Genomic DNA, 13,948 nt, shown 5'->3' on the forward strand with positions numbered 1-13,948 from the left:
GAAAAACTATCTGTATGAGAAAGGTGAGATGTTCCAATCTCGCATTCTTTGTGCATCAGGTGGTACTACTGCTATACCCACTGATGTGAAAATACTGATCTTACTCTCCTTTGCTATGAGCTTCTTTTTATGATCTGTTTTACTTTTGCTTCAGATTCTTGTTTGATAACTTCTCATAAGGAACTAATTGACAGATCAAATGAGAAGAAACCCATTCAAAAACAGGGGAAAGGAGCACCTTTAGTTTAGTCAAGAGAAACGCAGTTACCTTCCCTCACTGTCTAACAAGGTGTCTTAGGGAAGAGGTATATGAGACACCTATAATGAAATATGGTAATTCATATAAAGAAGTTTGACATCTATTGATTGATAGAAATAGGTTAATAACATATGTTTATTTGATTATTTTCCAAGCCTGGAACCCCTGTGAGGAACAAGGTTTCGCAGGTTGCTCTGTGGAGCTACTCCTAAGCTCCCTTATGTAAGTCAAAATTTATCAGTTTCTATCAGTGCTGCAGTCATGACAAGGTATGTCTTAAATGTATTGAAATGGAAAAGGTAGAGAATATTTAAATAGACCAGATGAGACAAGTAGGGACCACTTGTTCAGGTGAAAAAAACCAAATAAGCTAACAGCATCTTCAGAAGAAACAGCCCAGATCTTAGCTCCCATCAAGGAGATTTCAATTTTTGAACAATGTTGATAACTTTTTAAATTCTATTGTTTTAAACTAGGGAGGTTGGGCGCTTCTGCAAAACTGCCACCTTGGACTTGACTTTCTGCATGAGTTAATGGACACAGTAATAGAGACAGAGAATGTTCATGAAAGCTTTAGACTTTGGATTACAACTGACATTCACAAACAATTCCCCATCACCCTTCTTCAAATGTCGATTAAGTTTACCAATGAACCACCACAAGGGCTCAGAGCTGGACTAAAGAGAACATATAGTGGTGAGTGATAGAATGATAATGATTTTGGACTGTGATGCTATTGTGTGGTCAGGTTAAACTGGTAGTAGGTGTAAGTTGGTATGAGGAACTGCTTGCAATGATGCCAGGGCACATCTTAGTTTTTGTTTTGAAAATTAAAAAGGAGATTTGCTGATGTTCTGTTGCCACAACTAATTGGATATCAAAACAATGAATGCCTTTTCTTTTCTCACAATTTGGCTTGTAGTATTTCAGTTCAAAGTGTTTTAATTTTTAATATTCTGTCTTTTGGCAGAAAAATGGCATGGTTAGCCATCAAATGCTCTTTACACTACATAAAATAAAGGACAAAATCTGTGTAGAAAGCCACTTGATGTGAATTCAGCTATTAGTAAAGTATGGGTTTTTTTCCCCTGAAGTTTACTCTTTTAATTTGAGCAATTTAATAACATGCTATAAACTGTCTCCAGCACAGAACATTTTGTGGGACAATAATTTACCCTTGGGAGAAGCAGAGAGCCAAGTGAATATTTCTAGAGTGATATTTTAGCATTGATTTGAAGTAGTTTTGAAAAAGACAATTACAGTGATTCTCATAAAGCCCATTTGCAATCAATAGGTGTCAACCAGGATTTATTAGATGCCAGTAAAATGGTGCAATGGAAACCACTGTTGTATGCTGTAGCCTTTCTGCACTCCACCATTCAAGAAAGATGCAAATTTGGGTCTCTGGGTTGGAATATTCCCTATGAGTTTAATCAAGCTGATTTCAATGCTGCTGTGCAGTTTGTTCAAAACCACTTGAATCGCATGGATACCAAGAAGGTAATTAATGATTTTGTGGGAAAGGTGGATTAAGATGATGGATCTTTCTAGTAGTAGAATGTATGCAAATGCTTCCTAGTAACTTAACTACAAAAGTGATTTTAATTTATTGTTTTTTCCACAAATATTCAATATTTCAAGTATATCTGTCAGCAGCAGACTTATACTTCTAATTCAGTGCATATTTAATTTCTGTATTATCTCTACATTAAAAAAAAGCCTTTCCAGCCATCTCAGAAATATAAACCTTAGAAGTATATATCTTCTTTTCAATTCCAATTAAGTCAATTAGTTTAAAAGAGATATTTCAAATACTCTCATGTTTAAATCTATTTCGAGTAAAAGTAAGATTTCCCCCCTCTTCCACCTATCTTTGCAGAATGAAGAAGTCAAAAGTGGTTTTAAATGACTATACAAGAATGTCTCCTATGTGTCTCACTTTCATATGGTCAGTTGTCATACAGAGAGGTCTGTGTCAGAGCAGTTTGCAGTTGGCATTTTAAGTGAAAGGAGAATTCAAATATATCTGTAACCTTCTTGCTATCTTCAAGATGCTCTTTAATTTCAGCAAATTCTATTTTGAGAAATCCTTGCAGGTGTTCATGGAATGCAAGACTATAATGAAAAAAAGAGTAATAGGAAAGTAACTTTCTTTCAAATGGGACAGACATGGTACATCAGCTGATTTTTCTAAGGGAGGTCTAAGCAAATAAGAGTGGATTAGCTGAAGTCAGTGGTTTCTGCTTGATTTTAGGGGATCTGCTGGAGTACTGTTCGTTACATGATAGGTGAGATCCAGTATGGTGGTCGTGTGACAGATGACTTTGACAAAAGACTCATGAACACCTTTGTAAAGATTTGGTTCAGTGAAAACACATTCAGTCAGGAATTCAGTTTCTACAAAGGATACAGCATACCCAGATGTACTATGGTGGATCAATACCTTCAGTACATACAGGTTGGTAAATGAAAAATGTTTCTCATAAGTTGTTTCTCATAAAATGTTTCTCGTAAGTCCCTGATTCCCTATAATTTTTGTCTTTTTTTCTGAGTACCTGTATTTTGTCTTTCATTCATAGATTTTTAAAGTGATTTCTAGCACTTTGCATATCTATTAGTGATAACTAATTTTGGTTATCAATGTCATAATTTTCATGGCAGTAATATATATTTTCTTTTTCATGTGTTTTTCTTGTGGGACATACCTAATGGCACAAAGTTATTAAAGGGGGCAAAGAATGGAGTCCAGAGACATTGAGTACAACCTCTTTGAAATAAAAGGTCTAGATATATGAGAGTAAAAGTTTATTATTAAAATAGTGTATAGCTGTTAAAACACAATTTGTTTGGTGTGGTTTGGGCTGTGACACGACAAATAGACCATAGCAAGTTATTTGGCTTAAGATTATTTGAAGAAATCTAGCTCATTACTTAACAGTAATCGATGTTTTTTTTTCCTTTTTTATTTGGTTTTGTTGTGTGTTGAGTTTTATGGGGTTTTTTTCTGGTTTTTTTTTTTGGGGGGGGGGGGTTAATAATTTGCTTCTAAATCTCCAGTTGTACTCTTCTTATATTTTACTATGTAGAGCCTTCCTGCTTATGACACACCAGAGGTGTTTGGTTTGCACCCCAATGCGGATATCACCTACCAAACTAAAGTTTCCAGAGATGTATTGGACACCATCCTCAGTATTCAGCCTAAAGATAGCTCTGGTGGAGGAGGTGAAACTCGGGAGGCAGTTGTAGCCACAGTGGCTGATGATATGCTGGAAAAACTTCCTGCTGATTATGTACCATTTGAAGTGAGTTAATGAAATTCTGGCAAAAACATTTGGTCCATCTTGCCTTTTATGGATTGAAAATAAAAAACACCAACAAATTCCCAAAAACTTTTCTAAAAGCATGTTTGAATTAATTCATACAGGCAATACTTTGTATTTTAAAGAAGTGTGGCAAAAATATTGATGTTTACAATGAAGTCATTAAATGTGTGCTGAAGTGCTTTTGTAAGAACTTTTTCAGAAATATTAAACCTGTTAATGTTTAAGTTGTCATTTGCACTATGAGGGAGGTAGGATCATCAGCTTTTAACTGAGGTTGTTGACACTATAAAATTTCTAGTTATGTTAATGCAGCTGTTTATTTGTTTATTTTACACTTTTGATTAAAAATGTATCAGTGAGATTGATTAGAATACAGGACTGCCTGGTATTGTGATAGTTCCCAGGCATTGCTGCTATGCTGAAGCAAAGTGGCTGAGGCAATTACTCTTTATTAGTTTGTTCAAAAAGAACCTTGGAATTGCTTGTTGGAACTAAAGCTGAATTCTCTGAACTAAGGTAAACAGCCTACAAGCTCTTTAAATGACATTAGCTCAAAGACTAAATCATGACTTGGACTAAAAACATAGTCTGTCTCAGCATCACAGATTTCTCTTGGAAAAAATCCTGTGTTTCTCTCTTGCAGATAATTCAAGGGAGGTGCCAAACTGACCATTTAAGCTCGTAAATAAATTGTGTTATGTCTCAAAGATCATACTGGGGCCTAACATTGACATAAAGCAAATTTTATTTTTTTCACTTCTATTGAAAGATCTTTGGTTTTCTACGAACAGGTAAAAGAAAAACTAAAGAATATGGGACCTTTTCAACCTATGCACATATTTTTGCAACAGGAGATTGAACAAATGCAGAGAGTTATTTCTTTAGTGAGAAGCACTCTGACTGATCTAAAACTTGCCATTGATGGGACAATAGTTATGAGTGAAAATCTGAGGGATGCTTTAGACTGCATGTATGATGGAAGGATTCCTGCTAGCTGGGAAAAGGTAGGTGTACATCACTTGTTCTGGAAAGAAATAAAAAAATTCTATTTATGAAGACTAGATTAAACTGCTAGACTTATAGTAAACATTTTTTTCAAACTATGTTTCAGAAGTGTTAACCAGAGCTGTGCAACTGCTGGAATAGATTTTGTGCTAAAATAAACATATTCAAAACAAGCCTTCTTTCATTTATGAAAATTGAAATGAATGTGAAGGATGCAGCTTTGTTCCATTTTAACAGTCTGTTGCATAATGGCAGTATAAAAACCCAGAGAGAGGAGAGAAATTTAAAATATGATGATGGATTTTAAAAATTAGCACCCACATTATGGACTAAGATAGTGTTATTTATTGGACATATATAATTATTGGACATCCTTTTCTGGGTTAAGTAGAAGTGGCCTGTCCATTTTGGTCAAAATCAGTGCACTTTGAGTTTGAGAAATAACCACATAATTACAGAATAGTAGATGCTGGAAAGGACCTATGGAGACAGTGTAGTTTAATCACATTTCCTAAAGCAGGGTCAGTTAAATTAGGTTTCCCAGGAGTCTCCAGAATCAGAGAGGTGCAACCCATTCCACTCTTTGATCATCTTCACAGTAAAAACCAACCAATCAACCAACCACCAGCCAAACATACAAAAAAAACTCCTTAAGTTGAAACAGAATTTTTGACATTTTATCTTGTTCCCATTGCCTTCTGTCCAATTGCTGAAAAGGATCAGGCTCCATCTTCTTCAGTCCTCCACATGAGATATAAACCTATTTAAGCCTCTTTTAAGCCTTCTCTTCTCCAAGCGAAACAATCCCAGATCTCAGCCTCTCCCCATATAAATTGTTTCCAGGGATAATTAGACCTCTTAATGGAAACTGATGGAAAGAATTTTTTTTTTTTTAAAGAAAAAAGGGGTTTTTTTTTGTTGTTTGCTTGTTTTGTTTCTACTGGAAAAGTGTTTTCATGGTAGAAAATCTAGATGTGAACAGATGCTTCACAACACAGCTATATCTCCACATAGTCCAAGTTCAGTTTTCCTTAGGTTTTATTCAGAAGAATAAAAATGCAGAACAGTCCTACAGAAATCATGTTGTCTTGCTATATTGACCTTGGAATTATAAAGACATGTATACAACTTTTTCTCTTATACAGCTGTCTAACCTTGCAAAAATGTCATAACATGGACAATTCCACAGAGAGCATTAAACATGTAAATGGAATAGTAGGCATGTTTTAAACAGAAAAATAATTTCCTTCAGGTTTCAGTGGGATGCAAAGTTTAAGCATCAGATTAAAGTTAAGATATGATAGATGATCTTTAAATATGCTTTGCTAATATTATATTGTTTATTACCATGGGAAGATGTAGCTTTGCTTGACAGCAATGTGCTATTTAAAAACATGTTTACGGTTTTTAGGCATCTTGGCCTTCCAGTACACTTGGTTTCTGGTTTACTGAGCTTCTAGAACGAAACCACCAGTTTTACAAGTGGATTTTTGAAAGTCGACCGAACTGTTTCTGGATGACAGGGTTTTTTAATCCCCAAGGATTTTTAACTGCAGTGAGACAGGTAAATTGTGTTTGAAGTCTTATTCTGCTTATTTTTTTACATGCTTTTTTTAACAGAAAGTATTGTCTGATGAAGGATGAGTTTATACATGTGGGAAGATTGTGGCTGTCTAACATTTCCTGAGTTAACTGCTCTTCCTTCACATATACGTTTTCAGTATTACAACCACTAATGTGTTAAATTATGTTTCCTGTGTTGACCAAGGCCCAAATGAGTAGAGGCTACCTCACAACATTATTAAGGTAGACTAGAAAAATATTTAGACTCATGTTTCCATTGAGATATCTTTGAGAATGGCCATTAAGCCCATGAATTTGCCTTTTCCCCCCCTTTTTTTTTGTTCTGTTTTCAGTACATACCTGACTGGAGAATGGGCTGATAAACTATTCAGAATTAGTCTTACATTTTACTGCTGCTGTTCAGTAGCTGATAAAGTCTTTCTTCAGGAAGTGGGAAAGATTTTCCTTTATTGATGCATAGAAATATGATATTTGATGTGTTTGCTAATGCATGTATGTTAATTTGGTGATTCTGTTGGCTGCTCAGCAACTTTTTTACTTTAAAATGAAGCAATAAATACCTGTGTTGGTCAGCATAAAGGGATATATGGGAAACAGTAAGCATCTGGAGCGTGTAAAATTAAAAAAGAATACTCAGGTGAAAATACAATGGGACCTCAGAAAAAAAAAGCCCAAACTTTGTAACAAAATATTTCTTTGAGTGAACAATCCTAAAATAGGACTATCTTTTGCATCCAAGGTTGTGGAAAAGGTTTACTAGCAGGATTGAAACCAGTTGGAAATGACAGAATTTTATGGTTCTGTAAAAAGGAACTGTGAATATGTAACAACTTAATATCCCAAGTAAATATCAAAGTGAGTTTCTGGACTTTGCTGTGTTGTAAAACAAATAGAAATGAGAAGGAGGAACAATCATTGAGCTATAAATCTTGAGTTCTTTTAGATCATTCATGTAACTGCAGTACGGGGCAAGCATTCATTCCAATTACTTCAAAGAAATATTTTTGAAGCCATTAGAAGACTAAGATAAAATTTGGGTTTGCCATAACTTATTTGCGTGGCATAGTAAAGAACTTGAGTATTGTCCAGTGCATTAACTAACAGGTTTTTTTGCAGTTTCTTTACATAGCTTTATAGCTGAGTGAGTTCTTACTCATTAGAAATACAGTTACTGAAGAGTAGAGGTGCAGGAAAAGGAAGGTAACCCCAGAAAATATGTTTCACTTACCACATGCAGGTAATGTTTTCTCATCTCATGAAATATGTGAAATTTTTGTGTTCACAAAAGTTGGCTACCATTGACATCCAGCAGCTGTATTACTTGGTATACTTTTTAGATACTTTATATAATAGAAAGAAATTAAAATCAAATATAGTGAAAAAAATACCGAAAGCCTTCTTGCAGTGCCATCCATTACTCCCTTAGAGAAAAGTCAGACTTCTCTGAACATGAATATTGTAAAAGATTGGTGGGATTTTTTTGTACTAAAGAGGATATTTTATGACCATACAAACATATTTCTAATAACTGCTGGGAAAAAGGATTCTGTGCTCATGTGAAAATGTAACCACCTAACTTTTGTCTGGTTTGGGCAGGAAATAACGAGAGCCAACAAAGGATGGGCTCTTGACAGTGTAGTGCTGTGCAATGAAGTCACTAAATGGATGAAGGATGATATCACAAGCCCTCCTTCAGAAGGTGTCTATGTGTATGGGCTGTATTTAGAAGGAGCTGGTTGGGACAGAAGAAACATGAGACTGACAGAATCTAAGCCCAAGGTGCTTTTTGAGCTGATGCCAGTTATAAGGATATATGCAGAGAATAACAGTAAGTAACAGTATTGTAAAGGATGTTATTTCCATTGAATTCAAGGTAACATTTTATTTAACTACATTGAAATATTTTAGGCTGCAGGGATTTCATGAGGCTGCTGCTAATCATTGTATACATAGGAAATCTCTTTTAATGGGGAAGACTTCCCAGTCTTCCACTGAAAATGTGTTTTCAGACTTGCTTCATAATTTATAGTAGTCAATTTTCCTAATATTTAGATAGGTCTCTATACGTGGTGTTAATGGTGTTAAGAGCTTTGTAGCAGGTAAGCTGAACATATTGACAATATATGTCCCAGACCTAAAATGCCATTTTTCTTATACATAAACTCTGTGATCTCTGTAGCCTCTATAACCTAAATCTAAATAATCTCTTTCACTCCTGTCAAAAATGAATGTAATTAATATATATATATATATAAATGTTTGTATGTATGTATATACAACATACAAGATACTCATAGATTATACACACACACAAATATATATACAGGTATATATTGTATTTATAGATAACATATTTTTATTTATATACATATATATATATATATATAATGTGTATATTTATAAAAACTTTTTTTTCTGGACAAGTCTGATTTTGAGCTCATGGAAGCAAGCAAGAAGTGGAGTGAGGTGGTGGGAGATGTTTTGTCTTTGAGGCAGTAAAGGAATGTAGGAATGGAAAGGAAACTTATGGGGCTTAGAGGACAGCGCTGTGAAAATGTGTATTTATCTTAATGTGATGGGTTTTTGCATATAGAATAGGACATGCTATTGAATAGGCATGTAAAACAGAATAGAATAATCCACTGCAAAACATAAAATTGGAAAACTGTTGAAAAGCATTCCACCTCTAAAAGCAAATCTTGCTAACATGCTATTTTGCATAGCTAATGTTTTACAAAAGGCATGATCAGCAGCCAACTAAATAATGAAGTACTGAGCATGACTAGACTACTGTTCTAATTCTGCAGTGAAGTAGCTGATGACTTGTACTGTATAGTACAAATACTAAATACATTTCAAACCAGGTTTGTTGAAAGTAGGGAAATTTCATTTTGGTATAATATATTGATAAGAAGTAATGTTCAGTGGGCAGATTGCATCAATAAGAACACTAATTACTCTAGAGTGTCTATTTACATATATTGATTTGCATCAGTTCCTAGGTGCTCATGTTAAACCCACAGAAATTTCAAACCATGTTATGTCCTTCAACTGGCAATAGCAAATAGAGAGCAGAGTACTATTGAACTTGGATTCAGTTCTCCATTTGCCTAATGATCATTCCCTTAGGGCCCCATTTTTTCAACTTTAATTGCTCTTTATATCTCTTTTGGCTTTTCAGCTGCAAAAGATCCACGTCTGTATTCATGTCCGGTCTACAAAAAGAGCAGTCGAACAGATCTTAATTACATTGCTGCTATGGATCTTAAAACCCGTCAGCCTCCAGAGCACTGGGTACTCCGTGGAGTAGCACTTCTGTGTGATGTCAAGTAATGTTAAAAAAAAAAAAAAGGTTTATTTTCTGATTTTAAATGCAAACATTTTTATGTAGTTAGATACAAAGTGAAGCCCTTCTAAAAATATTATTTTGAAATCATAGACTGCATTATGGTGTTTTCATAAAATTATTCTCAATAAACTTATACAATAGGCTTATAAATGGCACATCTTAGAGTGACATTAACTTTTGTGTCTTTGAAAAATCATGACAAATATTTAGTGCTCCTATCACTTATGTGTGCATAAGCCCTCCTCCTGTGTGCTTAATTTTACCTTGAATAAAGATTAGTTGATTTGAACATTGGTACTTTTTGCTAGTAACATTCTTGTATCAGGACTGACCTTCAAGAGGCTAAATTGAAAGCTGGGATTTGTTTTTTTGTTTGTTTGTTTTGGTTTTTTGGTTTTGGTTTTTTTTTGTGTGTGTGTGTATCTGTGGAAAACTAAGCCCTATTTCTGATTCATATTAGTTAAAATTCCTCAAGATTATGTTCCAAGATTTATTTCCTAGATGATAATTTGCTTGCTGTCTAAATAAAGAAGGTAAGGCTGGGAAAATATCACTTTTTTTTCATTACTTGGAGAACAAGTTCATTTTGTAACCATAGGAAAACAAGCATCTGACAGCTGCCAAAATTCCTTAGCATCTGGCTCAGGACTCATAAATATGTAATGAATCCAAAGCATTACATAAGAGTGAACAGATACTTTTTGTGTGTTACTATACCAGAGTTGGGTCTCTTGTCATCAGTGTTATTAGTAGATGGGGCCTTCCCCTTTCCCTCCCCATCCCTCCCATTTTTCTTCTTCCTTGTTTTAAAATGTCTCTCTTTTTTTGCTTATATGCTGAAGTGTTTTTGGTGTCTTACATAGAAAACCTTTCATGGAGGAATTAATCTTAAAAGGGAGACATTAGCAGCTCCATTTAATTGGACACTGTGGGCCTCACACTTCAAGCACACATATTTATTTAATCATTAATAAAAACAGTGTATTTTTGTTGCTGAGTTGAGGAGCTCATGTGTCTTAGAGGTCCACTAACCATTCCCAAAGTTTGCTTCTTCAAAAGAGGAATCAGAGAGACTCAGTATTCCTGATGCATCTGTCATTCATAAAAGCTAAAATGTAGAACCTGTTTTCAATTTTATGTCAAATCAATACAGGAGACTTCATTTCCACAGTCAAATCACTTATAAAACTTAGGTGGAACACTGATTCTTTAAAACAAATTCAGATTGTAGAGGTCCTTTCGTGATGGAATTAGTATTTTTTTCTTTTAAATAACTCACAATGATATAAATGAAATATATGAAAATCTTTTATAGGAAATACTTTTAATTTAGAAATGGCAATAAATAAAGTTTGAAGGGTTGAAGTGTTTATTGAGCCTTGAAGCACCGTGCTCCAGTATCCAGGAGATTTCCAGATACTTACTGGAGTTCTAAGTTGCCATGGACTCATGTCTTTCACTAAGACCTTCCTCTTTGAAGAAGATGGACATATTTCATCCTCGTGCAAGTCATTCATACTGAGAATTTACAAGCCACGTGCACTTCAAAAACCACTTCTAAATGGGCATTTTTTGGTACTATTGCTATAGATACAGTGGATACATCAAACACAACAGTAATTCACTGAGGGGACTGTGCACATTTTTTTTTCAGAGTGTGATTTTCTATGGGAATAGTAAGGCAAAGGATAATTCCCACACTGGTGATCCTAGTTATTCCAAAGGCTGTTAGGTCAGTGAAACAATTGATATTGACCATCACTGTTATTTCTGTTGTTTTAGCTTTCTTTTTGTAAAAGGTTTGGCATAGTCTCTTTAGGTGTCTGCAAAATCACCATCAGGGATGGAAAAATAAGGCAGGGGAAAAGTTCAGTGAGCACTTGAAATGTAACATTATATCAAGGGCCAGAGTGCATACCCTGCTCTCCCAGAGGTTTTGCTGCCTGGGCTGGGAGTACACTTGGAGCAGCTCAAATCACACCTACCTCCTTTACTATAGCCTTGCCTTGACCTGTGTGGCACTCTGGTGATCATCTCTTCAGGCCCTGCCTTGCTGACTCATCTTTCTGGCTTGATCTCAGATCTGTACTGTTATTATATCCTCATCTGGCAGTCATTGATACATTAGCTGGCCATGGTTGCTTTCTTTTTTGTTCAGGTGCCATGGGACTGCATCCTTGTCAGAGAGAGCTTTGCTCTGCCCACCCTGCTGTGGCTCTTGGCTTCCAGCTCCACTGTCCTGTCCAAGCAGCCTGACACAGAAAAATAATTTTTTTCAGAAGGAAGAGGTCATTCCAATCAGGGGTCAGGTTCAGATACTGACACTTGGGGTGACCAGCTGAAGGTGAACACACCTCCAAGAACACAGAGGGGTTAAAAGCAGAACTCCCAGGAGAACTCGCTCTCTTTGGTTCCAGTCAGCAGAGAGTGCAACCCTCCCCTGCCCAGCCATGAGCTGGGTGGGGAAGGGGAAGCCATGTGGCCTGGGAAGGTAGGCCAAGGGATGAAGGATTGGGAACCGAGCTGGGCCAGTTCCTGTGGATGAAAGGGTGGAGAATGTCTGAGATGTCTTTGCTTCTCACCTCCCCAACCTAGAGGGAAAAGAGATAGAGAGCCTGCAGACACCTGGAAGTTTGCCGGCAGAGGAGAAGGGGGGGGGGGCGGGGGGGAAGATGCCCAGTGTGGGAGACAGCAGTCCTGGGCCGAGAGATTTCAGCCGTCCAGGGAGTCCGAGAATTTTAACCCTTTCCTGTGAAATTAAGGCTTTGTGAAATATTGCTCCTCCTCAGTTTGAAGGAAAGAGAGACAGCCGGGGACCTTAGATGTTAGGGAAAGAAGGTTGGGGGGAGATGATGGAGTGGCTTTTGGCTGGGCTCTTTTTGTCAGCCATAGACTGAACCAATCCTTCCTCCAAGAGAGACTACATTTTAGGGGGATGCAATGGTGAGCCAAGAGACTCCTTCAGCAACTACCAGTTCAGGAATGAACAGAGGTCAGCGGAGGAGGGTGTGAGGATGCCCTCCGTCTTCAGAGAAGAAGAGAAGGCAATCCCTGTTCTTGGACCCCCAGCCCCAAGGGAAAATGGGGGGGACTGTAGTCCCAAAATGAGACACTGGACTGTTGTTCCTGTTGGTCCTTGGCAAAGCATCCTTAAAGGGGCCCTATAAGCAGTCTTTGTCCATGCAAGATGGTGAGAGCACTGTGACATGGAGAGGAGAGTGTCACACTGGCCTGCTGTGTTTGGGCAGTGCCATGTGTGACATGGAAACACAAGAGGTGGCAGCTATATTTCTTGGGGGTCTATGGTGCAAGGGAGACTCTTCTCTCCCCTGATGGACTCAGGATTGATTATGTGGAAGGATGAAGACTTGGTTAAGGGTCCAAGTGTGTCTCGCTGTGGTTTTGTCCGAGTTGGGTGGTGGGAGGAGGAATGTTTTGAAAGGTTTTTATTTTGAATTTTGTGTGTGTTTTTTTTCCTCTTCCTTTTTTCTTTTATAGTAGTAGTAGTGTAATAAAGTTTTCCCCTTGTTTTTAAGTTTGGCCTGTTTTGCTCTGTTCTCAGTCGCATTTCACAGCATTCAATTGATAGGCTACATTTTCATGGGGGTGCTGGCATTGTGCCAGTGTCAAACCATGACACCTTGTTAAAGATGTTTATCCTGTGAGGGAAAGACTTCACCTAGCACTTCTTTTCTTTATGCTTCTTTCCCCTTTCTCCTCTTAACCATCTTTCTACATTTTCCTCTCATTAGTATTACAGTGTTCTCTGAGTTGATATATGATTCAGCACTCTGCTGAATCACAGACATGGCCATATAAAACATTTTACTGCAAGTGAACTGAAAATCAGCTGCTCTGATATTACCTTTTATTTCCTGAAACTGTTGGCACTGAGGCTCACTAGGTGTCAGCAGAGTAGTCCAGAAAAAAGAAGCCTTTTCCCCCCTGAGAATTAATAAAGGAAGTTGCAGGTAACAGTTAAAAGTTCACACATGTAGAAGATATCTTAAAGCATATTAGGTGGTTGTTTTAGTTCATGTTAGCCTAACCTAGAAAACCAGAGTTATTGTGCTTCCCATGCCATCAGCTCTGTTTTTATTTCATTTTCAAGCTGCTCTTCATATGTACTAAGTCTCATTGTGTCTCTAGAGAACAGTGACTACATGCTGCATTTCAGGCAGTAAATGAGAAAGACTGTAAGCTAGAATAATGATCGCTCAGTGAACTTTTCAAAATACCCAATCTGCTCAGACATGAGGTCTGCAGACTCTCATGAATAACTTTCTCTTCCATTTCCTGCTACCCTGTTCTGTTGTTTATTCTGAAGGCGTGCAAAAATTCTGCCTTTTTAAATTATTATTTTTATTCTTTATTCTACTAATTGGTAAAAATTTATCTATTTTCTCTGGCTTTCAGCTAGGTCTGACA

The 13,948-nt window shown here is 36.7% G+C and overlaps 1 protein-coding gene across 1 annotated transcript in view; it reads left to right on the plus strand.

The window, feature by feature from the left end:
• The window catches only part of LOC110481007 (dynein axonemal heavy chain 5), a 141,753-nt gene extending 131,685 nt beyond the window's left edge, over positions 1–10,068 (plus strand). The window contains exons 72-79 of the mRNA XM_077784406.1: positions 736–955; positions 1,554–1,759; positions 2,514–2,717; positions 3,346–3,561; positions 4,374–4,586; positions 5,999–6,151; positions 7,768–7,999; positions 9,353–10,068. Coding sequence (XP_077640532.1) covers positions 736–955; positions 1,554–1,759; positions 2,514–2,717; positions 3,346–3,561; positions 4,374–4,586; positions 5,999–6,151; positions 7,768–7,999; positions 9,353–9,504 — 1,596 coding nt within the window. The 3' untranslated portion in view covers positions 9,505–10,068. The remainder of the gene's footprint in view (positions 1–735; positions 956–1,553; positions 1,760–2,513; positions 2,718–3,345; positions 3,562–4,373; positions 4,587–5,998; positions 6,152–7,767; positions 8,000–9,352) is intronic.
• Positions 10,069–13,948: the final 3,880 nt, after the last annotated feature.

This window comes from Lonchura striata, chromosome 6 (assembly GCF_046129695.1).
Source record: "Lonchura striata isolate bLonStr1 chromosome 6, bLonStr1.mat, whole genome shotgun sequence".
Lineage (NCBI taxonomy): Eukaryota > Metazoa > Chordata > Aves > Passeriformes > Estrildidae > Lonchura > Lonchura striata.